The sequence below is a fragment of the Asterias rubens genome, chromosome 21, assembly GCF_902459465.1.
Source record: "Asterias rubens chromosome 21, eAstRub1.3, whole genome shotgun sequence".
Classification (NCBI taxonomy): Eukaryota; Metazoa; Echinodermata; class Asteroidea; order Forcipulatida; family Asteriidae; genus Asterias; species Asterias rubens.
This window is the reverse complement of record NC_047082.1, coordinates 11,624,306-11,649,098: the sequence shown is the minus strand read 5'-3', so window position 1 is coordinate 11,649,098 and position 24,793 is coordinate 11,624,306. Positions and strand designations below refer to the sequence as shown.

The window sequence follows — 24,793 nt, the reverse complement described above, 5'->3', positions numbered from 1 at the left end:
TTCAACGATCAATCGAGTTAAAATTTTCACAGGTTTGTTATTTTGTGCATAAGTTGAGATACACCAAGTGAAAAGACTGGTCTTTGTCAATTACCAAAGATGTCCAGTAAAAAATAATGTATTTAAAGGCTCACACTGTGTCATTTTTAGAAGACGTTCCTAACTTTGACAAATTCAAACGGTTTGGTGACCGTTTTATTTCTCTCAAGAAAATTGTAAGTCTCAAGAAGATTTTGAATAGATTTTTAAATATCCTGATAAATAACCGTGTGAAAAAAACCCCAATAAGTTCAAAGCATAAACACAAATGGAATCTTGTAGGCGCAAAAAGTCCTTTTTATTCCTCCATAACTCAATGAATACAAAACTTAATGGCTAGGAGAAAGAATTGACTGAATCAATCCTCCTTAAAAATCTGATTACATTATACAATGGTATGTCATGGTAAACGGAATGTGTATACCACCCAACAATACCGAGTTGCATACTGTTTCAACTGCATTTTCCTTTTAACTACAGGATGTTTTTTTTTATATATAATAACATGAACAATTGTAACACACAAAATGTTTTCTCAAACTCACAGAAATCTTAAAGCAAGTGTTTATTTACACAGTGTACCATTTTTATCCACGATGTACCTTTATACAAACTGTCTGTATTTCCGTTTGGTAAATTTTGTTTGAAAAACTTGGGTCACTGTGGAACTAACATTGGGCCCTGTAAGCCATGAATTGCTACCTACAGTAAAGCAGTGACATGGAATTGGAGCAAGTATCCCCAATCAATGGTTGTATAACTAACTACGCAGTCATGCAACCATCTACATGCAATTTGAGCAAATCGGTTTGGGCTGACAGTTGGTACAGTTGTAGTTGCAAATACAAAAGAAAAAGAAGAAAAGAAAAAAAATCTTACTCCAGAAGTCCCATTCGAAATACAACAATGAGAGTAAGTCCATCACATTCCAACTTATCTGTCTTCCAAATTGCTTGTTTTTGGTAAAATACATCATTTGTAGAGGGTGGCATTTCATCTCACAGAGATAAAGATGTTGCACAAAAACGAATGCTGTTTATGGCTGCAGTTTAGTGACAGAATCACAAACTCATTCATTACATTTGTGAAGGAAAAACTTGTTTCTTTTAGACCACTGCAACTGACAACATCTAAAAGAAGGTTGACAAATATGTTACCCTCAACTAAATCTTGCAAAACCAAAATGACACCCTTGTATTTGATTTATAGGTAGATATATAATATCAACTTTAAATTTGGCACTTTAATCACAAAAATGTGGTCGATTCACTACCAGAGAGACCATTTCACCCAAAAGCTATGGAACTAATATAGTAATAGTAAAAAATAAAAAAAATGCAAAAAAGGAAAAAAACGAGGTAACAAAAAGGCAAAACTTCCCTACCCACACCACAGAACAAAAAAACACCCACAATGAACTAAAAGACAACAAAAAACAGACTTTACGCACTGACATGGTCCCACTGCTATTGTAGAAATAAAGCCATGTTAAAGGGAAGGTACACGTTTGGTAATTACTCAAAACAAATATTAACTTAAAAACTGACTTGCTAACGTGCATTGGAGAGCTGTTGCTAGTATAAAACATTGTGAGAAACGGCTCCCTCTGAAGTATCATAGATTTTGAGAAAGAGGTAATTTCTCATTAAAATAATAAACGAGAAGTCTTTTATTCCTATCTATAAGCACACAAATTCGTCCAACAAGGGTGTTTTTTCTATCATAATTTTCTGGCAACTTTGATGACCAATTTAGCTAAAATGTTCACAGGCTTGTTATTTTATGCTTATGTTGGGATACACCAAGTGAGAAGACTGGTCTTTGACAATTACCAATAGTGTACCTTCCCTTTAACACAACGCAGAAAACAGAGCTTTGTAGATGTGAAAATAGGTTGTTGTAACCTCAATGAACGTCCACCCAACTCCATTGACAACAAGTGCATCAAGTTTATCAGTTGTTCTCTTTGAACAAATTTCTCAACTTCTGATTTGTGTAATGTTTACTTGTGCATAAATTCAAGAGAAGAAAATTTAAACATAATTTCCTACATCTTTTTCACTTTCACTCTTCGCAGTTACTGCACCAGGAGAATATACAAGTTCAATAAAGTTTTTTTAAATTTTTTTTTTAAACATGTTCATATAATGCGTTTAATGTGCAGTAGTTGTGTGTTACCCCGGGTTTGGAATTTCAACTTTATGAGGGCAGCGTTATTTTCAATATTAAGCAAGGGGCATCTTAAAGTCTTTATTGGGAAACTTGTGAAGGGGCACCAAGACCAGGGGCAACAGATACCATGGCCTCCAGGCCTGGTACCCATTATGCCAATGGGAGACTTTGGAACGCTAGGTGGCAGCAGACTTACCAGGTAGATTTCCATTGTTTACGTAGTTCTGAGCATGCGCACATTACCAAGAACAATGGATTTTACCTGGTAAGTCTACTGCCACCAAGGGTTACAAAATTTTCCCATTGTGGTTATGCTTTCGAAACCCACGGACAGGATTTGAACCATCCAATAATATGGACAAATATTGGGTGCTGCACATCATTAATCTAGGAATAATCGTCCCCAGCAAAAGGGTCCACTGACTTTTGGACAATATTCAAATGAATATAATTTGTTTTAAATATACATGTACATTACATGTATACATGTATCATGGCAAAAGTGAAGGCAGTAGAAAACAGTCAAATACAGGATCAAATCAACCATACATCATCGTGTCGGTGCATCAAGGTTGTTACTCTGTGCAACAAGTTCGTAACTCTGTACAACAAGGTCAAATCTCTGTGTCTGTTGACTGTGTGTGTACATCCTGGTCAATTTTAAGTGTGACTTTTTGACATTCTAAACTTCAAGTTTTACATAAACACTGTTTTCAGAGGTACGACCTTACTGCACCGAAACGACGACATGTACCTGGGCCAAATTTCATGGCCATGCATACCGTAGAATTCTGCGCTTACAGCCCCCCATGAAGCGGATGATTCCGTGGGCTGTAAGCGCTGAAGTCTGCAGTAAGCAAAGCCCAATACCATCAGAGTAAATGTATAATACTTAAACAAAAAATAAAGAAATAGTTTTAATATATAAACAAAAGTGTTAATAAAGTGAATAGCTGTCAATGGTTTGTTATCGTTTTAAGTATAGAATCTTCTTTTTTTTTTTCCTTTATTTTTTTTTCACTTTAACGCTCTAGTATAAAAAAAACTTATGACAGGTGTCTCATACTCTACAATCAAAACATCACCTCTCGATTTAAACTTCAACCAAATGTTTTTTAAGGCGTGAATTTTATCTTTCTTTGTACAAATGTTATCTGCGTGGAGTAACACATGAAAAACTAGGTGGGAAACGATCACTTCATCAGCAAAGACATCCTTTGTCAATAGCGGCTTCTCTAAAGTAAATTTTGTATGTTTTTTGTTTTCGTTTTATTAAGATGGCGTTGATACCGATCTCCTTTCTGTTTTTCTCTTGTTGAGAACTTATTTCAAGATACTTAAACAGCGGCTACAGAATCATGTTGTCATAGCCGGCTATTTATGTGGAAAATAGCACCCTCAGTTGGCCACAGCTTGAGAACTGTGTACAGACCCAATTGGGGAAAATTGTCACTGACGTCAAGGGGTCATTATAATAGATAAGCCGTTTTTGACCCTCAGGTGAAAAAGCCGTGCGGAGAGGTGCATTTTTGACTTGAATTATTTATTACCAAATGAAAATTTTAAGCGTAAAATGGTTATAAATCAGTATCTACAATGTCTGTTTGGCCAAAAAAAGGTAATAGTTGAAATATTGAGATTATCCTGTAGCCGCTGTTTAAAGTCAAATTATATAATCAGAGCATAATTCTGTAACTCCAATTATCTTAGTATTTTTTCTTAAAGCGAGAACTTTCTCAAGGACCACTTTCATGGCTCTGCTTACCCTAAGCAAAGAATCAGAACTGCATGACGCAGGAAATTCTGCGCTTACATCAAGCGTATTACACAGGTTGGAAAGGAATTTACGCTTGAAGTGTGCGTGCCTTAACCACATAACTAGGAATTCTTCGCTCACACAGCTAGCGCAGATTTTCATTGATTGCCCATATTAGCAACGAGTGTTGATTGAAGCTCAGATTTACGTAGTGAGCATAGCCATAAAACTGGGCCCTGATCGCATGAGTGAAATCTCTTTCTCTGTTTTACGTGGAATTTATCAATACGTGACACTTCAAGCAAGGCACTATCATCGTACAGGGAGGAATGCAAAGTTGAACAAGCTGTAACTTGGGGTTGAACTTCATGTGAAGACACTGGGGGTCACACAACGTTCAATCTAAGCTGCCAGTGCACGTTACTCCGGTGAAACTAGTAGCTTCTTTACAGGCAAGATTTGAATGATGGAGCTCTGAAATTTGTCCACTCCACAAACAGACATATACAGGATGTCTTTGTAAAAATACGAAGGCTCCCAGGACTACCTTCAACCCCCCAAATTACGCCTTGTTTAATGTTGCATTCCTCCCTCAAAGGGTCTTAAAGACGAGCTTCATCTTACTCGGCTCCCGGTTTGGGTTCTGGGTCTGGAGTTTAATCCTGGTTTTCAAGCTCCTCTGATTCCGAGTCGACCCTGGCCGCGCCCTTGGCGTCAGGCGATACTCCATCCAAAGTCGGTGGATCCATTTCTTGCGTAACCGGGCTCGACTTGTCTCCGTCTTTTTTGGATGGACTGTCTTGGACTTCCTCCTTGAGTCCTTCTGCACTGCTCGTCTGGTCATCACCTTCCTGCTCATTTGTGATATTGTCTTCGGAAGATTCCTCTTCAGTGGCCAGCTTCTCTTCTTGATTCTTGATCGACGGGTTGTCCTTAGGTGATTGCTCACCGGAGTCAGCTGCTTCTGTTTTGGGATCTTCCAGACTCTCTTCAGATTCTAAAGATGCCTTAGGACCATTCTCCTCTTTGATGTTCTCGCTGTTGTGCTCGTCTTCATTATTCATCGCCTCAGACGATTCTTCGTCATCAGCCATGAATCCATTGACAACTTCCCCAATATCATCAACATCCTCCTCATCATCTACATCGGACTCTGATTCCTCCTCTTCAACAGCTTTCTCACCATTGTCCTTTTGCCCATCAGCCACTCCATCATTATCTTTGAGCCTTTGAAGATGGTGGTCAACAAACTGGTCGAGAATATCCTTCATGCTTATCATTCTTGCACCATGACTCATTGGGCTATTCCCATCTGGTGAGGCTTCCTCAGTTGCGTTGGTTTCTTCAGGACTGGTCTCTTCATTGGACACAGTAATGTCCTCGTTTTCTGACTCTTTGGCACTGATCTCTTCATCTTGTTGCTTGTCATCATCAACCTGAGCTTGCTCAGCCGCTTTATCAAACAAATCATCAATAACTTCAGCGACGCAACTCTTAACTTCATCCCCAGTTTCAGAAGATGAAGCACCCACATCCGACCTCTCCTCGCTTGTAGCTTCCGAACTTCCCAATGGCAGTTTTAGAATGATGCCTTCTTCTTCCCAAAGGGTCTTTGCGACATCAATGAGCACCTCCTCAACGAGACTTTCAACCGTCTTCATGTAGATGCTGCCTAAGATTTGAGCATTGCCTTCCTCTGCAGCTTCAAACAATTCTTCTGCCCCTACTGAGTCTTTATCAACAGCATCAAAGAACTCACCATCTCTTTCTTCGTCTTCTTCAGTATTAATGGAGCCTGCTTGTGAATAATCAACCAGCTGGGACAAGAATGTATGATCCTCTTCTGAGAGCTCAGCAACTACCTTCTTTTCCTGAACTTCGATGACTTTTACGTGGAGATCACGTTCTGTCCCCTCACCTTCCAGAGCAGCTTTGGCCTTCTTGTTCCAAGTTGTCAGAGGCACCAGCGGCTTTGTCAAGTGAACACGAATAGCCTGGCTTGGGATCTGTCTCAGTTCATCTTTCAACTCTCGGACACTCTCGAGAAGGACCTTGTCTGTCCCGCCGTAGTCAGCATAGAAGACTTCAACACTTTTCTCTTGGTCAATGGACACAACTGTAGCTCTGTACCAATCTTCAAACTCAGAGTGCTTAGCAGCACAAGGATCTCCAACCTGTGGGACCCAGCTGGAGCTTTCCAACTCTTCGTAGACCTCCAACATTTTCTGATCAATGTCCAAGACCTTTTGTTCATTGTGAGCAAACTGGCAGGAGACTTCATCTGGACCATCAATCGTCACAAGACATAACGTGATGTCCTCACCAACCTTGAGATCTAACCCTTCAAAAGCCTGCTTGAAAGAGTCTGGTAGATGAACCCCAACTGGGAAGCTCTCTTCAAGGTCCTTGTCGACTTTAGTAAGGGCTTCCTTGTCAGCTGCTTCTTGGAGTTGTTTCTGCAACATTTCTGCTTCTAATTTGGCTTTGGCGTCTTCCTTTCTCTGGATCATTTTTTGTATTATGGACTCCTCCCCATCATAGAGAGAAAGCAAGTCATCAAGAAACTCTGCCTGGAGCGTCTCCCCATCAACCATCTCTCTAAATGCTTCCTCATCCTCCTCGGACCACTCCATACCAGATGGAGCTGCTTCAAGGGAGCACTTCCTTGCCTGCAAAGGAAACGCCAGCAAGGTATTCGTTATAAGTTGGAGGTCGGTCAGTCGGACGGTTTGCAGCTTGGCTTCATCTACAAGGAACACTCTCAACTCATCTTTACCAACGACGTCAAGTACCTCAGCCCGCCGCCATAATTTATCCTCGCACTTGGCGATACACGGCATACCCTTGCTGGGTACTATCCTGGTCTGACCAATTAACTCTTGGATATGTTCCTCTATCTTAGACGTAATCGTTTCCAGACTTTCCGTTTCCTCTCCTACTCGGCAATAAAACTCAACAGGACTTGTGACTGACAGGATAACCACAGTCTGTTTACCATCAGTGGGCGTGGATGATGCTTTGTAAGTTGGTCCGTCCCAGTCGGGTGTGGTGATGACCAATCTGCTCTTCGTTTCATGTCCAGCTGGAACTTCCTTTGCGTGACTCTTTTCCACGAGGAGGTCAGACACAGGTACAGCTCCATCATGTAGTGTCACCGCCACCGCACCGTCGGCACTCCTTTCCACACTCACAACTTCAGCCATCAGGGAGTGATCGGATGTGAGCTTCTTGAAGGCGTTGATGGAATCCTGGTCCCAAGACTGCTTCCAAGGTTTGATTCCAGTCAGCCGACATCTAAACGCCTGCCTAGGTAGTGTCATAAAATCGGCCTGCATTGCTCGTACCTAAATATAAATAAAAAAAGTTCATTAATAACTTCCACTTTGTGGAAAAAAAAGAGGAAAAAAAAACTGTTCAAGGTGTGCAAATATTCTATGAAACTAGGACATCTTTTTGGGGACTATTGGATATGTAACCCCTCACTTGAGTATTTGTTTTATCTTGGGGGTTGGAGGCAACAGTTCCAAGCACACCCCACCCCTAACCCATTTTTTATTTTGCAGTAAACAAACGGATTTTGTAATTTGATACAACAATTACTTCATCCAACGATTTCTTTTCTGAGTTTAAGAAAATAACAAATTATCCAGTAGCTTCAAGGGATCATTATAAAATTCCCACTGAAATTCATGACTTAATCCATAATTTATATTCATTAACTTCAATTAAAGACACTGGACACTATTGGTAATTGTCAAAGACCAGTCTTCTCACTTGGTGTATCTCAACATATGCACAACATAACAAACCTGTGAAAATTTTAGCTTAACTGGTCGTTGAAGGTGCAAGATAATAATGAAAGAAAAACACCCCTGCCACACAAAGTTATGAGCATTCAGATGCTTGATTTCGTGACCTCAAATTTTAAATCTGAGGTATAAAAATCAAATTCGTGGAAAATTACTTCTTTCTTGAAAGCTACGTAATTTCAGAGGGAGTCAATTCTCACACCATTTTATACTATCAACCTCTCCCCATTACCCTATCATGTAAGGTTTTATGCTAATAATTGTTATGACTAACTACCAATAGTGTCCACTGCCTTTAAACATGTATCACTGCTGAATTCTACCAGACTGCTCCACAGTGGTGAACATAGTTTTATCAACAAAATTACACCTATTGTGAAGAATTGTCTCTCAGTGTACTTTGACAGTACTTTGCAGTACAGCAGCTGATTTCACAAAACCTTACGCAACTGCGTAAGTCCACTTGCGCAACGTCTATGACGCAAGTTGCTCCATAAACATTGCGCAAGTGGACTTACGCAGTAGCGTCAAGTTTTGTGAAATCGGCTGCAGGAGGTGTTTAGGTTAGACTGCTGATAAGATACTCACTCCATAACCAAGAGTTTATTTTCATCCATCCCATATTCTTACCTTGGCACTTGGCATGGTGTCAGTCTTTCCATTATCAACAAATAGAACAGTGATGTTGTCACTTGTGACCCCTGTGACCTCTGACCTGTACCAGTAGCCATCTTGAGCACACTGGGCCAGGCACATGTCGCCTGCACACAATTTCATCTCTTGAGGTTCCAGGTTGTCTCCTGCAGAAGAATTTGAAGAAAAAACAGTGAGGGGAAAATACTCCTGCAAAATTTTTATTTTGTTTCAATAGCGACTCATAATTATCCAATTACCTCTACAGTTTCCCTTTCAGTAGCAATTATTTCAATGCAGTAATTCATTGCAATGCACAATCATGTCGCAATAGTACAAGCAATACATTAGACGAGATATTATACATTTAAGTACACAATGAATCAATAATAAGCAGCAAATGTCAACATTTTGGTTTGAGGTTTTAAGCTGGAAATTGTGAACATGTTCAAAAGCACTTTTTAAACCAAGGCGCACCTCTGTGACCCGAATGAACTGCTAACGAATGCAACTTGCCAAATGTGTCATGATTGAATGATGACAAGTCTCGAAGGAGTGACAACTAACACATGTACACAAACGTACACCCTAATTTCTCAAAAAGTTGGGCACCCGTTAGCTTTATTCGCAACAGTATGACAGGGCCTTACGGGGTGTCGCGGCCGAGTGGATACGAGCACAGAACTCAAGCTCTGATGCTTCTGTTCAGCAGAGTGTGGGTTAGAATCCCGGTCGTGACACTTGTGTCCCTGAGCAAGACACTTAACTATAATTGCTTCTCTCCAACCAAGAGTAAATGGGTACCTGTGAGGGCAGAGATAATTGATGTGATTGGTTTAGCCGGGTAGCGCATATATTGCGTACATGCTATATACTCCCCAGGGAGCTGAGATGGTTTAAGGAAGGATTTAAGGCCCAGTGACCAGGGGTAATAATGTCGGAAGCGCTTTGAGACACCCCTGGAAAGCACTATATAAAAATGGTCTATTATTATCATTATTGCAAGGGGCCATATTGAGAGTTGAATACCACTTACCCAACGGGATAACAAGGCTCTGTATGGAGTCCATCACGGCATTCAGATCATCTTCAGATTGAGCTAGCTGACACCAGAAATCCTGAGGGATGCAAACCAAAAAGACAGCTTTTACAAATCATACTGTAAAATTTGACACAACAATTAATCCTGAAGGATACAATTAAACAAATCTGGTTGGAGGCAACTTAGATGTCAGAACGGTAGGAAAGCTATTAATTGGATTGGATCAGTATTCCAGTGAGTGCTCACGGACTGGTCCATTGGACTACCGGATTGTTCCATTTCAAAATACTAATTATGCGCATATTCATTCAAGTAAGATTGCTCCTATACTTTCGCTCAATAATATGGTCCAGTGGAATGTTCTGGCAATCTGATGGATTGCATGCAAGCGCCCGCAGAAACATTCTTTTGCGCTTATGAGGCGCCAGCTTTGGACCATCCCTTTTAAAGGGTCTATGTACTTTTTGTAGGACAAATAAACACAATGTCCACAGATTTACATTAAACTTACACCGTTTGAAGATAATGACAGTAGAGAGCTTCCCTGAAAATATTACTTACTGAGATGCTGTAGTTTTGAGAAATTAGTAAAACAATGTCCTGAAAATTATTGTTGTATCAGTGATCATGAGACGAAAATTATTTTAGCATGTAAAAACCTATTTTCATGACATTGATTAACTCATTTCTCAAAAACTACAGCACCTCAGCAACTAATATTTTAAGGTAAGCTTTCTACTGTCATTATCTTCAAACGGTGTAAGTTTAATGTAAATCTGTGGAGAGTTGTTTTGTGTTACAAAAAGTACCCAAATCTTTTAAAGAAGACCCTGGGAGAGGCTAGCTAAACTCTTAACAATTTCGGGGATTGAATTTCTTTCATCGATCCTTCTTAATGCTTACATCTGGACTAGAGACGGTAGTAACAAAGACCTCCACAACTTGACTTGGCTCCAACGGGGCCCATGAGTAGCTTCCTGCAGATTGATCTGGCACAGCCGGTAGTGGTTCTAAAAGATGGAAACAATGATTTGAAACATTACTTAGATGAGACTCTAATCAGTGGATTCTCTGGTGGAAAATGTTTGATAATTAGCTGTATGAAAGTGAATTTAACTTTAATAACCAAGGAAATTCATACAGGGCTCTCTCTTTAAGGAACATGTTACCTTGGATCGGACAAGTTGGTCTATAAAAAGCGTTTGAAACCGTTTGTTATAAAATGCATATGGTTGGAAAGATGTGAACTAACACGGTCGGCCATTTATGAGAGTCAAAAATTTGACTCCCATAAATGGCCGTCCGTGTTAGTCGAAGAGGTGAAAGGAAAACCATGCAATTTCGAGACATGTTTATGTGGATCATTGTATTCTACTTTTTTAACCATATGCATTTTATAACAAACAGTTAATAACGGTTTTTATAGACCAACTCATCCGATCCAAGGCAATGTGTTCCTTTAACTCTTTCGCTTAAGCTATCAGTTTTTTGAAAATTCTGTATTTAAAAAAATTATTAATATGAAAACCTTCAAAGATAATTCTTTCTCAAAACACTAGCAGTGGTTCTCACCAAAAAAGTCTTTAGGCCGAAAAAGAATTGGACTTCAACCCAGTTTTAGTATCTCCTATCTCTTGATGTTTTTACACAACTTTTGAAGCAACGGTGATATCAGAAAGGGTTTTAACAGCATTAACACATTTTTATAGATGATTGTATTATTTTTTAAATGACCCGAGTCAATAAATGATTAATTTTGCTTGATCGTATCACAAAAATTAAAAGTTAAAAATGCTTGATGATTGTGACAGATGCCGAGTTTGTTTTTCTCACCTGGTTTGTCATCTCGGAGTTCAACACCCAAGGCTTCAGCCACTGGTTCTCCATCATTCCGCAGTCTCACGATCATCGTTTGTCCCTTCAAGCCGACGAAATCCGCCATCAACGCTTCACTCTCCAATACCAGCTCCTCAAACTTTGCCACGGCAACATCATCATGCGACGAGACGTCAGGGATGCGAGCGAGAGCGCATTTTAACGTCTGGGCCGGTAGAGATGAGAAGGCATCCGTCATTGCTCTCATGTTATCTCGAGGGATGCTCTCCTTGTTGCCGTAGTCAACAAAGAAGACGTCAGCGCTGTCTTCCTTCTCGGCCACAACCGTAGCGCGATACCACTGCTCATCATCAGAGAATTTAGCAACGCAGGGTGATCCCAGAATGCTGTCAGCTGTCAGAGTTGGAAGTGATGGCGCTTGAGCTTGCAGGTCTTCGGAAAGTGGTTCCAGCTCTTCAAACGACTTGGAAGCTATCTGGCAGTAGAACTCGTGTAATGAATTCACAACGGTGACGTAGACCTTCTCTGAAGATCCTAGGGCGATGTCTAGCTTCTTGAAACCAGCAAACTGGTCTGGTTGGTTGTCACTCTCTGAAGCAAACCTGATGGTTTTGGTTGTTATCGGCACGACCTCAGCGCACCCCTTTTTGGCAAGTTGTTGACCGAGGCTTATACCCAGATCCAAGAGGGTCACCTGGTAAGCTGAGGTAGGAGGAGTAATCCCAACAACTTCAGCCAAGAGTTTTTTGTCAGTAGTCAGATCTGAAAAGTGATTGGAAGCCTCCTCCTTCCACTTGCCACCCGCTGGGCGAACTCCCCCGAGACTGCATAGTATGGCTTGCTGATCGACCTCCATGAAGTTGTCTTTGATGTTCTTGATCAAACTTCTGGAGACGTCGTCCGTGTTTCCGTAGTCGATAAAAGTCACAGTGCATGTGTCAGGATGAACTTGGGTGATTCTCGCTCGATACCAGCCTTCATCCAGAGAAAACTGTGCAATGCAGGGAGCGCCGACTGTTGGAGCTGTCAATTGCTCTTCCTCGGGTGACAGGGCGCTGTAGTGTGCATCTATCGCATTCATCAGGTTGTTCAAGGTATCTTCAAATCGGGCAAGCTGGCACCAGAATGATGCTGGACTCGTGGCAGAAGCAATGTATACCTCCTCTTTGGATCCGATAGCAATCCCTTTCAGAGGGGAGAACTCCTTCGCCGAAACTTGGGATTGTGGTGTGTCGGTAGACTGCATTTTAGCCAACTCTGCTTGCAGCTCGGGAAACTCTACTTGATATGGTTCCTCCTTGCCGTAGAACTTGCACTTCAAACTTTTGTCGATGGCTAAATCGAGAAATTCATCGGCAGCAGCTGCACTTGTCGAGGATGATCCTTTGATTCTGCACTGAACGGCGGCTATGGTTCTCTGAGCGAATTCACCCTTCAGAGGCCTGAGAGCAGATGCAGCTTGCTCCTCGCTGTTTCCAAAGTCTACAAACCTAACGATGACCTTGCCGGGGTTCGGCTGCCCTGTGACCACAGCACGATACCAATTTCCGTCTTCGGAGAACTTGGCACAGCAGAGAGTCCCCACTTTGACTGGCGAAAGTGCACCGGAGGCATTGTTGTCGTAACTTGTTTTGAGTTTATGCTGAAGATCGTCAATTTCATCGCTTCTGTAGCCGAGCTGAATGTAGAACGACTGCAGGTTGTCAACGTGAGTGACGTACACTTGGGTTTCTGTCCCTCCAAGCGCTCCCTGCTTGATGTAGTTTGTCGTCCCTGAGGTCGATGAACTACCTCCCTTGGATTCAACGACAGCCTTGGATTGCTCAGGCTGACTCGTACCTCCAAAAGCTTTTATTATCTTGGCATGCATGGCATCATCCTTGTACTCAATCTTTAGCTTCCCGTCATTTTTCGCCTTCACCATAACTGTTACCTCTTGATCCAAAAGCATCTCCTGGAACTTCTTGGATATTCCTGCCATGCTACACTTGATGGCCTGGGTCGGTAGAGATCTGAACTTAGGTAGAAGGTTACACAACGATTCTGCCGGTAAAACATCAATGTCTCCAAAGTCGACAAATTTCACCTTCACTTTCCCAGGACCTTTTGGGTGAAGTATCTTGGCACGATACCACACCCCGTCAGAAGATGACTGGACGGCACAAAATGCCCCAGGAATAACTTCGGTAAGAACCTTCTTGTTAGAGCCAGGGGATGCATAGAACTTGTTCATGTCTGCACAGAGCTGCTGGAGCTGATCGTAGGTTGAGCACAGCTGACAGAAGAACTTGGTGGGGCCTTTAACGACGCTTGCTGCCATCAGGGCAGTTTTACCGACCTCAACACTTTCAGCGGCCGATGTAAGTTTGAATGGCGGGGTGGTAGCAACCGGCGTTCCTTTCCGTCTCGGAGGTGTTGCTTCTTTTGGTGGTTTGGTATCCTTTGGGATGTTGGCTCGGATCTTCTTGAGCTCTTGCAGCATATCTTTACCCTGCCACTTCAGCTGAACAACAGAAATCCCCTTGGACTCCTTTACAGTTACCTGGAAGCTCTCGAACTCGGCCGCCAGACTCTTAAAACGTTCGGCAACTTTGTCTTCTTTCCATGCTGCATCCCAGCCACTCAGACAGCAGCACACAGCTTGTTGGGGAAGCACCAGCAGATCTGTCGTTATCTCTCGGACCTTGTCCACAGGGACATCTTCTTCGTTGCCGTAATCCACAAAGCAAACCCTGTAGAAACCTGGCTTCCTGTCCTTGATGACACCCCGATACCAGCTGCTGTCCTCAGAGAACTGAGCTACGCATGCCATTCCTACACAGCCTTGCATCAGTGGTTTGAGTTTGTTCTCGATACAAGCAGTGTGGACCTTGTCCATCAGCAGGTTAAGTTTCCCCTCCTCTGCAACTAACTGACAGAAGAACTTATTGGCATCTTCAACGTGGGACACGTAAACATTGGTCTCCTTGGCGCCCATTTTCACTTCCATCCAAGCGCAGAAATCCGATGAAGCAGCCCCCTTTGGACTCAGCGACTCGCCCCTCGGTGAAGAGCGCTGAGTCGCCTGAGAAGCTTTGACCATTGGAGGTGACATCAGCGTCTTTTGGGGTGGCAAGATTTTCTTGATTTCGTGATTCAAGACAGTTCCGTCCTTATCTGACTTTAGGATAACTGTGTATTTGTCATTCTGAACCCCAGTAACTGATGCCGTTAAGTTTTTTTCAGAGTATCCTTCAAGCCAATCGAAAGCTTTCTTTTCATCAGAACCTTGAGGAGTGGGCACACCATCTAGACAGCACGCTATACACTGAGGGGGTAGTGCTAAAAACTCTGGCTTCAACATCTTGAGTTGACCTGCGTCAACAACCTCACCATTACCATAGTCGACATAATGAACTGTGACCTTGTTTCCCTGGATGAATTTGATGCAGGCCCTGTACCAATTATCATCGTCGCTGTACTTAACACAACAGGACTGGCCAATCTGTGGCGACTGGACGGTGTTCTTGTGCGACGGATTTGAGTACTCTGACTGGATATCATCCATCATGGTATTGAAGGCATTGGCGTCCTCCATCAGTTGACAAGATAGGTCATCCGGACCTTTGAAGGCAATGAGCTGGACGACTTTCTTGGAGCCGCGGCTGATCAATTGAGACGAGTAGGTCTTCAGAGCAGAAGCATCCCCTCCACCGTTGCAAGTCGCCGTTGAAGTCTGCCCAGAGCCTCGAGAAACCAGACCTTCTTTAACGAGCACGCTGACAATATCTGCATTCTCTTGACCTTGGGGATCTATCAGCAACATGCAGCACGAGTTACCGCTCATCCCGACGACTTTCCCACAGAGCTCTTTGTCAGTTGTCAGCTCATTGAATCGATCAATAGCCTTCGGAGAGGACGGCGCTGAATCGACCCCGCTCAGTAGGCACTCTACAGCGAAGGACGGTTGCTTCATCAAGTCATTGGTGATCATCTTCAAACTTGCTGTATCGGTGACCTCAGAGTTGCCAAAATCTACAAACTGGACTGTACACTGGTTGGACCCCTTCATCTTTGTGACTACAGCTCGGTAGTTCGACCCGTCTTCTGAAAATGTGGCGACACAAGGAGTACCAACTTCGACGGCTCCCAGTGCCTTCTCGGTGGCTCCGAGATGGTCATACTGTTGGCTGATTGTCTCCATCAGCTGATCCAGACTATCGCCGATGCTGGCCTGCTGGATCCAGAACTGACCGAGGGAGTAAGCGTTACTGACGTAGAGGTTCTCCCTGCTTCCTACGGAGAGTGTAGTTGGTGTGTAGGCCTTCTTTGAGTGCTTCTTCGCTCCTGTGGATGACGGAATACCGACTTGCCTCTGCACTGCAAACTCATCCTTGATGAATCTTTCTGCAATGTTGTCACCGGTTTGCGTGAAGAGTTTAACTTCCAGACCTGGAGATTGAAAGAAAAAAAAAATACAAACAAATTAAAGCAACAGGAAAACTTATAAAACAAAAGCTGTTGGCAGTAAAAGCAGTACAAACTATTTTAAAATTATTTTATGAAAAATGGGGCACCTACTGATACCATGTACAAAATTGCTTGTGCTATACACAGATTGTTCACACATGGCTGCAGATTCAAGTCTATAACAAAGTTAAAACGAGTAATTTTGGCTCAGGATTTTGTTGTAAGAGCCCTACTCGGCAATCTGGGGCGTTCTTTATTTGTGCAGGTTTTTTTTTTTGAAAGGGAGGGGGCGGGGGGAGGTAAAACAAATTGATTTCTACTTATAAATAACAGGGAAATCGCATGTTAATTACAGTTATAAAGGTAGTCAATATAGTTTTCCAATCCACTTTTCTCGCGTTAGGGAGAGAGGGGGGGGGGGGGGGTCGCTTAGTTTTGTATCCTTGATTCCCTACTCCCCACACTCATTTGAACGAAATTGTTTGGTTAATATTTGTGAACTCACTTCCTGTTTTTTTTTAATGAAATATTTAGCTATATAACCAATGAATGGGGACACGGATCATAAACTTCGCTGCTAATTACAGCAGAACCATCCCCTTGCAGGTGTAAGTCATGCTTGAGTAATTGGTTACATAATCACAATTATATTCAGCCAAGTAAAAGAAAATACCAGTTGATCCTCCGGGTTTTTTCCAAAAAGGGGAGGATGAGGGATTTTTAAATTTGTTATTACTTTCAAAGGTGGCTGCTAAGCATTTTATTTCAAAATGGCCACCACACCAATTCTTTAGTTTTAAGTCACCACTTACCAATATGTAGTTACAAGTTCTTAAAGAATTACAAAGTTTAATGAGATTCACACAAAAATTTGTCTTTTTGAAGAAAAACAAATGAAAAATAATAAAAAATCAAAAAAGGGTGCATCCTCAAAAAACAATCAACTTGTACTTTTGGCCTTTTCCCATATACAATCAAATGTTTTTAAAACCTAATTAACATCAATACCACAATTTTTCTATATAATCCATGCTCCGTTGCACGCTGAACAATCTATAAAACCATCTGAGCATAATCATGACAACAAAGTTGGAAATGAAGAGAAATACACAAAGAAGTTGCTGGGCATAAATTAAAATGCACCTGTTCCACTAAAAAAAAGAGATATACTTCAAAAAATACTTCAAGATGTGTAGTAGACCCATAAGACTGTCATTAGTGTCCGTGTTGTGATCACTCACAAAATCCAACAAAACAACAATAAAGTCCTTAAAGACACTGGACACTACTGGTAATAGACCGATCCATTAAGCTCCACCCCATTGCATACTGTCCAATCACAACGCAACGAAGGTCCGACACTAAAGTCCGACATGCGTGCACGTATGCTTGGCGCGCGCAGCAGAGTTGTGCAGAAAGGCATTGGAGACCCCCCACGTGTTCTTGCTCACACGTGCGTCGTGGGCGGAGCCTACTGGATCGGTCTATTGTCCAGTCTTCTCACTTGGTGTATCTGAACACTTGCATAAAATAACAAACCTCAATTTCATGGCCCAATTTCATGGCTCTGCTTACCATAAGCACAGAACTGAAGCAGCATGCGTATTTCAGGGGTAAGCGGCGAATTTTGGCTATGAAAGTGGGCCCTGATGTATTTAGAGCTGGTTAGCATGCAGGCCTGGAATCGGCCTCCTTTTGCCCTAGATACTTGGCCTTGGTATCTTTACTATCGCCTCAAATTTGTGCCCTTGGTATGACTATGACCTCCTGGGTGCCTTTGCGTTTTCAAGAACTGAGCATCAAAAAATTTTCAAGTTTAAAGCCATTGGACCCTTTCGGTACAGAAAAAAAAAAAAAAAAGTTCACAGATTTACAAATAATTTATAGGGTTTACAGAAGGTAATGGTGAAAGACTTCTCTTGAAATATTAGTCCATGAAATGCTTTACTTTTTGAGAAACCGGTAAAACAATATAAATTCTCGTTAGCGAGAATTACGGATTTGTTATAAACACATGTCATGACACGGCGAAACGCGCGAAAACAGGAGTGGGTTTTCCCGTTATTTTCTCCCGACTCCGATGTCCGATTGAGCCTAAATTTCCACATGATTGTTATTTTGTATATAAGTTGTGATACACTAAGTGTGGGACTTGGACAATACTGTTTACCGAAAGTGTATAATGGCTTTAATGCATTTCCTCAAAAGGTTGCCACTCATGCGAAGTGTGAGAGACTTCACTTCAATTAACAAACATTCCCTTCACCCAATGTTTTTGCGCACATCCTTGATCAAAACTTCTGATATTGAACAAATTTTGTTTGCAGATCCAGACCTTCCACAAAGTTTTGTTCACGGAACCCTGTACAGAAAAACAATTGTTGTCCTTTCACAAGAGGAAAATTTGTTAAATTTACAACCATGCTACAATTTTAGCAAGGGACCTTTGCTAAACTGCTCTGTGTGAAAAGGGGCATAATATCAATTCTACTGAAGGCTGACATTATTGATCAAAATCAGTATCACTCAAACATTGGGTACATCTGACTCATTTTCACAAAGTGGGTCACGTTTATTGAAATCAGTAACCCCCTTCTGAATGACATTGAATGGCCAGACAGTGGTGGGTAAGCTTATTAGATAAACAATTGCTCAGTGGATAATCTTCATACTAACTCTTAATCCCTTGATTGTGCACACATGTAAAAAGATGTAATCTGTGTTCATCAACAGGTGGCTCCACATCCACACAGACCATGGAGGTCAATGATGGACGTAGGCAATATACAATGTGAGGATTTCTGTTGAATTTTTATATCTCTTTCAGTGCCTGCTTTCTTTTTTGCATTTTGAACCTGAAATGCTAATATTTTTAAGGTTTTTCAAAATTGTGTGAATTTTTTTACAGAATCTTTTGCACCAAACAAAATGTATGGTCTGTGTTGCCTTGGAATTGTGTAAAAAAAAATACGTCTTTTGCACCAAACAAAATGCATCTTGATGATTTAACTGCCTATAGTACAAAGTCAAATATAAATAGTATTTCTTAAGTGATAATGCCCTCTCATGATAACATTAAGGGTTGTACACGGAACACAATTGATTACCTTTTGGAACACAAATAAATAGATCGTACAACATCTGACCTTGGCACTGAAAGAGTTAAAGACACTGGACACTATTGGTAATTGTCAAAGACCAGTCTTCTCACTTGGTGTATCTTAACATATGCACAAAATGACAAACCAGTGAAAACTTCAACTCAATTGGAGATGGAAGTTGCGAGATAATAATGAAAGAAAAACACCCTTGTCACACGAAGTTGTGTGCTTTCAGATGCTTGATTTCGAGACCTCAAAATCTAATTCCGATGTCTCAAAATCAAGTTTGTGGAAAAATTACTTCTTTCTCGAAAACTACTTTACTTCAGAGGGAGCCTTTTCTCACAATGTTTTATACTGTCAATGAGCTCTCCATTACTCCTTACCAAGTTATTACCAATAGTGTCCATTGCCTTTAATGTCTGCAAAATAGAAGCCAGACAATTCAACCATAGCCAGGTAGCAGAGTTTTTCTTGTCTGAAGGCTGAATGACAACACTACACAAACAACTCTACCATGTCTACTATAACTAGTGTACCAGGCAGTCAAGTGGAACTTGATGAACGGACAGATAAAGGCTTTAAAAAAAGATCACAGTGGGGGATATGCAACAAGTAGAAAAAGCGAAGTGTTTCTACTTGAAACTCTGTAAAACAAGACTCAAATTTGTTGGGGGAAACCCACAAGTTACATGTAGATGGCTTGTAGCTCAAAACTTTTACTGGACCAGAACATTTTGTTACAAGACGGGAATCAAAATGAGAAGAACACTAACAGTGTATCTCCAATGTTTCACATTTGAACGTTTTTTTTCCGGATCGAGCACAAGAAAGAGAACTTTCTCTTTTTTATCTGAGCCCTGCCCCCAATTTCACGAAGCGCTGCGACGCGTCGCAAGTGCAAGTTGCGACCGGTTACACGTCGTAAGTTGCGATGCGTATGAAATCCATTTCATCAAAGTTACGATGCGTTGGATACGTCGCAAGTTCCTTGACAACGAGGAAGAACACGTCGTAAGTTACGACGACCCATAGGGTCGTCGTAAGAATGCTATGTTTCATTTGTTTACGCACAAAATGCATGAAAGGACATAACAATTACCACACGTAACTTCCGTGAACCAATCGGGAAGACACTAGACAACAAATGGAAATTAACCCTCCCCCCCCAAAAAAAAAAAAATTAAAATAAAATAGTTTGGGTAAAAGAAAAGAAAACAAACACGCAAACAAACGAACACACAAAAACTAAAACAACTAAACAAATAAATAATTATAAACCAACCCCAAAAACCCAAACTAGTCCGAAACGGTGTCTGCCATCTTGAATGACCTATAATACACGACTGTTTCATGACCAAGTTGTACACAACATAAAACAGCCGCAGAACTTTAGCAGTTCATCCTCGTCCAAAGGGTTGTTTTTATTAAGAGTGAAAATAGTTTGAAAATAGCGACTCGTCGCACTTACGACGTGTACACTCTTACAGGCAGGGACTCTCAACACAAACTTGGTTGATTGGCATTTTGACTGTGTTCTTTCTCTGTGACATTTGTTATTATCTTTGTCATAAGCTGTGTCTCAGTTCAATTTCTACCTCTATGGTTCACTGCACGGTGTACAATATTTTGATTTATTCAAGGGGAAATCTGTACTGTATACATTGTGTATTTTATTTTGCTCAGAGTGCTGGGCAAAAATTGTAAGTTCTGGTAGGCCTGCCTAGCACTGCCCACCAAGGCTACAACACTGGAGATCACAAAACCAAAATCAAACTTACTTTACTTGGGGTAAATTGTTGTTTTCTGACCACTAATTCAAAAGTACAATGACCAAAATCATCATTTTGTTTGGTTAATGATCAAGCATGATACTTGGTCCATCAAAACAAAAGTAAGATTAGTTTATTGAGCACAAGGGTTGGCCTACAAACGTACACATGATGGATACTAAAAACTAATTAATCAAATTGTCTCTTTTTTTCAGACAACATACTAAAATAGGGGGTCGCACGAAATACCGACAACTCACGACAACTCACGACAACAATTTTTACATGCACTTTCACAGAACAGTTGAACATAAGTCAACCGTTAAATATATCCGCAAGAGTCATATGCACCCAAATCACTTTCAAACTGTTGAATAATTGTATTTTTAACTGTAAAAAAAGTGTTTTTTACCCCGATTTTAGTAACAAACGGTAATATCCGCCATGTTGTCTTTCAACGCACTTGGACCGCAGGGGTGATACAATATGCAAGATGATTATTTACCTTTTTTTTTTTAAATGTATTTTATGGAGTTTAAACAATATTATATTTAAGTTTTCCCTTTTAACTTCGAATTCGAAGTGGTGACTTAGTTACTAACAAGAAAGAAAAAATCAGCAGCTAAAACCAAAACGAAAAAATAAAACTCAGCCCTCAGAAATTACCTCGCCCCCTGCGGTGTAATAGAATCGTCCAACTACGTCGAAAGACAAAATGGCGAATATTTCCGTTCGTTACTAAATTTTTTACAGTTAAAAATACAATTTTTTCTACAGTTTGAAAGTGATTTAGATGCATTGACTCTTTTGCACATATTTAACGGTTGAGTTAGGTTCAAATGTCCTGTTAAAGTGCATTTAAAAATTGTTGTCGTGAGGGGTCCGTGAGTTGTATTTAGTGCGACCGAAAATAGGAAGACTATTGAGCAAGTAAATACAAATTCTCAAACAGGGCCAGCGAGTTAGACGGTTTGTAAGCGTTTTATGCTTTTCAACACTGAACTAGCCATGCCAGACATCTGGAAGAGAACTCTTACTTTTGACAAGCATTTTTAGCCAGTGAACCACTGTTGCTAAAGGGAGAAAGCTTAACATGTTGTCCTAAAAACTGCATAATTGATTCTTTACTTTAAAGTTTAACTGATCAAATGTGACCATAGCGTCCAGCAACAACTTGTACCAAAAATGCCCATAGAGGGCACAAATTGACAAGATTTTACCCATTTCCACTCAACCGAAAAAAGATTGAAGCAAAGATTTTGTCTTAAGTTTCTCGTGTTAAAATAGTATTGCTTCTAATACAACGTCTGTTTCACATTATTTTTTTCAGACACAGTTCTACAGTACCAGAACAAATGGTGTACAAAAATTTACAAATTATATACAAATTACATAGTCAGCCATGTGTCTTCTATTACCTATTCTAGTCTACCTACAATGTTACTATACTCGGCAAGAACCATAAAGAAAGTTAGGACATAAATGCCAAGCATTATTTTTAGTGTCCTACTCAAGGACACAAAGTGCTGCCAGGATTGAGGTTCGAACCCACATTGTGATGACTCAGCCACCACTGGTTGACTGCTGGTTGTCAGGTCGTATGGTGATCATTAATTACAGGAATGGTCTCTCTAAAAAAAGGGTTAATTTAAATGCAATCCAGGCGTAGCGTGGCTTCCAGACTTATGGGATCTACAACTGAGGGAATTTGATGAGCGAGCAAATGGGTTCGGCATCTGTTTCAAAATTATATTTACCATAATCTGTCATCTGAAGTGGCTCTCCTACAAACGTCTGGTCAACCAACATCTTCGTCACGTAGCCTTGGGTTCCCATCTTTACTTGATTATGCTGCATGACAGCCGAGACACCAGCCAAGACGCAGTCGGTAGCCTGCGCTGGGAGCGCAAACACATCCTTCCCGTTGATGGAAGACTCTGTTCGCACAAGATTTCTCGGGATGATCTCGGTGTTGCCGTAATCGATGAAAAACGCAATGACATCATTTCCGGTGACGCTGTCGATGCGGGCGCGATACCACTGCCCATCCTCCAGGTACTTCGCTATGCAACGTTCACCAACTTGAAGCGTGACATGTGACGATGGGCTACCAGCAAGCTGAGCCATGTACTGAAACTTTTCACTTTGACCCTCGATTGCCTCCACACCACTGGGGTCAAGTTGAGTCCAAAAGTTAAACAGGCCCGAACTCTTGTCCGTGTATGCTGCAGTGACATACACCTCAACTTTAGAGCCCATGTTGTCTAAAACCTGCTTCGAAACACTGCCCATGTTGGCTCTACAGATTCTATGGGCTGCACAGATTGTGTTTACTGCGATCTGAGCCTTAGTTGCATTTGAAAATAGTTGAAAAACTCACATTTTCTGTCGTGACAAGTTGGGTGTCACTCTTTTCAATCTCGCACTTCCAGCCCGCGTGTTGGACATGAACTACATGCTTCAAAAGATTGTGCACTTTATAACTCGCGGTTGGACGATACTATAACTATTTAGGGATGGTCGAAAAACCCAAAGGGGAAATATCCGTACTTTTCTACATAAATACCCAAACAAGAAACAAGTGTTTGGAAATCCTAAACTAAAATGTTGATTTAAAAACACTTTAATTGTACTTTGGTATGAAATATATGTTTAATATTTCATGTTTGTGCTGCAAACACAACAACAAGATTTTACTACCCCTATTTATACAATACAGCCTCCCACAACCTTTACCCAATTAATTTCAGGGGAAATTAATATGTTCCCCTTTCATTTAAAGTGTTTGGTAAGTTCACGTTTCCTTTAAAAATATTTGTCCATTCGCCCCAGATAATTGACCAGAGTTTAGAAATTAATCCGATGACGGGATGTTTAGCGTCTTCGAGCAAATAATCCAAGACCAGATTTGCGGGTTTGTAACCTGTAGTTGGTTGCACTTTTCCCAACATTACGCTGAATGCTCGCCATGCTGCAAATATAGAGGGCGCCCTAATGTGTCAAGTTTTTCTTTTCTTTTTCGGGGGAAGGGGGCGGGGGAGAGGAAAGTTTGAATGCTGGGTTTTCACAAAAGCCAGCCATAAAGAGTGATAAGGAAAAGTTCTTGCAAAAAATCATTATTTAAGACTTGTAAAAATGCTTACCCGTCAAATATATACCATTTTCCTTGGTGGGGTGCAGGGGGGGGGGGGGGCACTTGGGCTTCAAAGTTACCCTTTCTTTACAACTTAATGATTTATGCAGGCAAACTTCAGGCCAATTGTAAAAACAAAACAAGGAGGGCGAGGTGTAAATTCATTTAGTTTTCATTACTGTTGTACCTTTATATTGGTATTAAAAGAAAGATATTTAGCGATGAATACTGAACATTTCCGCATGTATAAATTCAACTATGGGCATTGATAAGCAGTTCAACTTTCATTGGCCTTTGGTGATGGTGTTAAATAAATCAAAGATCTCACCAATGTAGAAATTTAAAACCTTTCGAATGAAATTAAACATGTATCTTAACAATAAAATCCCAAGCAGTTAGCAAAGTACACAAAAAAATAAAAATAAATCGTACATTATTTTTTGACATGATTGTTTTATTTCCACAAATACAATGTTTGTACATATTTATAGCTATTTACAATTAAACCAACAAATTATATTTGCCACTCTACAATTTCCAACAGAAACCATTTTCCCGTTCCCATTTTGCTTGAAATGCAAAAAAATGCACATTGAAATAAACATACAGGTAGCACCTTCTATAAATTATATTTTTATGCTATAAAACGAAAGCAAAACTAACTACTTTTGGGGCCCTCATTGCATCAAGTTTCTGAACTTCAACATCCTTTACTGTGGATAAACACAAATAACTAACTTTGAGGCCATTCAGAACGATCATTGTCCTAAAATGTTAGGGTTTTTTTCAATTTTTGACCCACCCACACCCCCAATTTAAAGTTTTTGTACCATTTCTAGTCGGCCATAAAGGGCATTGTTGACGTGGTTTAGACTAGTTGTTCATAATTTTGATCAAACTTTTAAAGGCAAAGGACACTACTGGTAGTTACTAAAAATAATTATTAGCATAAAACCTAACTTGATAACGAGTAATGGGGAGAGTTTGATAATATAAAACATTGTGAGAAACTGCTCTCTCTGAAGTGACATAGTTTTGGAGAAAGAAGTAA

General features: G+C 40.8%; 1 protein-coding gene across 1 annotated transcript; it reads right to left on the bottom strand.

Annotated features, from left to right (window-relative positions):
- Nucleotides 1-1,823: 1,823 nt before the first annotated feature.
- On the bottom strand, nt 1,824-23,043 carry LOC117304367 (tudor domain-containing protein 6-like). Its single transcript, XM_033788774.1, has 6 exons — nt 22,367-23,043; nt 11,285-15,718; nt 10,355-10,461; nt 9,446-9,527; nt 8,407-8,576; nt 1,824-7,311 (listed from the first exon to the last, which is right to left on the bottom strand). Exons 1-6 carry the CDS (start codon nt 22,899-22,901, stop codon nt 4,624-4,626), a joined length of 8,016 nt encoding a protein of 2,671 aa, XP_033644665.1. The 5' UTR covers nt 22,902-23,043; the 3' UTR covers nt 1,824-4,623.
- Nucleotides 23,044-24,793: the final 1,750 nt, after the last annotated feature.

What these genes read in the sequence shown, in the direction of transcription:
- LOC117304367 (XM_033788774.1), bottom strand. Translation starts at nt 22,901, where the DNA reads ATGGGCAGTGTTTCGAAGCAGGTTTTAGACAACATGGGCTCTAAAGTT. An exon ending in ACTTCAGATGACAGATTATG is followed by an intron (nt 15,719 to 22,366) that starts GTAAATATAATT and finishes TTCAATCTCCAG; the next exon opens with GTCTGGAAGTTAAACTCTTC. An exon ending in CTACCGTCTCTAGTCCAGAT is followed by an intron (nt 9,528 to 10,354) that starts GTAAGCATTAAG and finishes TGCATCCCTCAG; the next exon opens with GATTTCTGGTGTCAGCTAGC.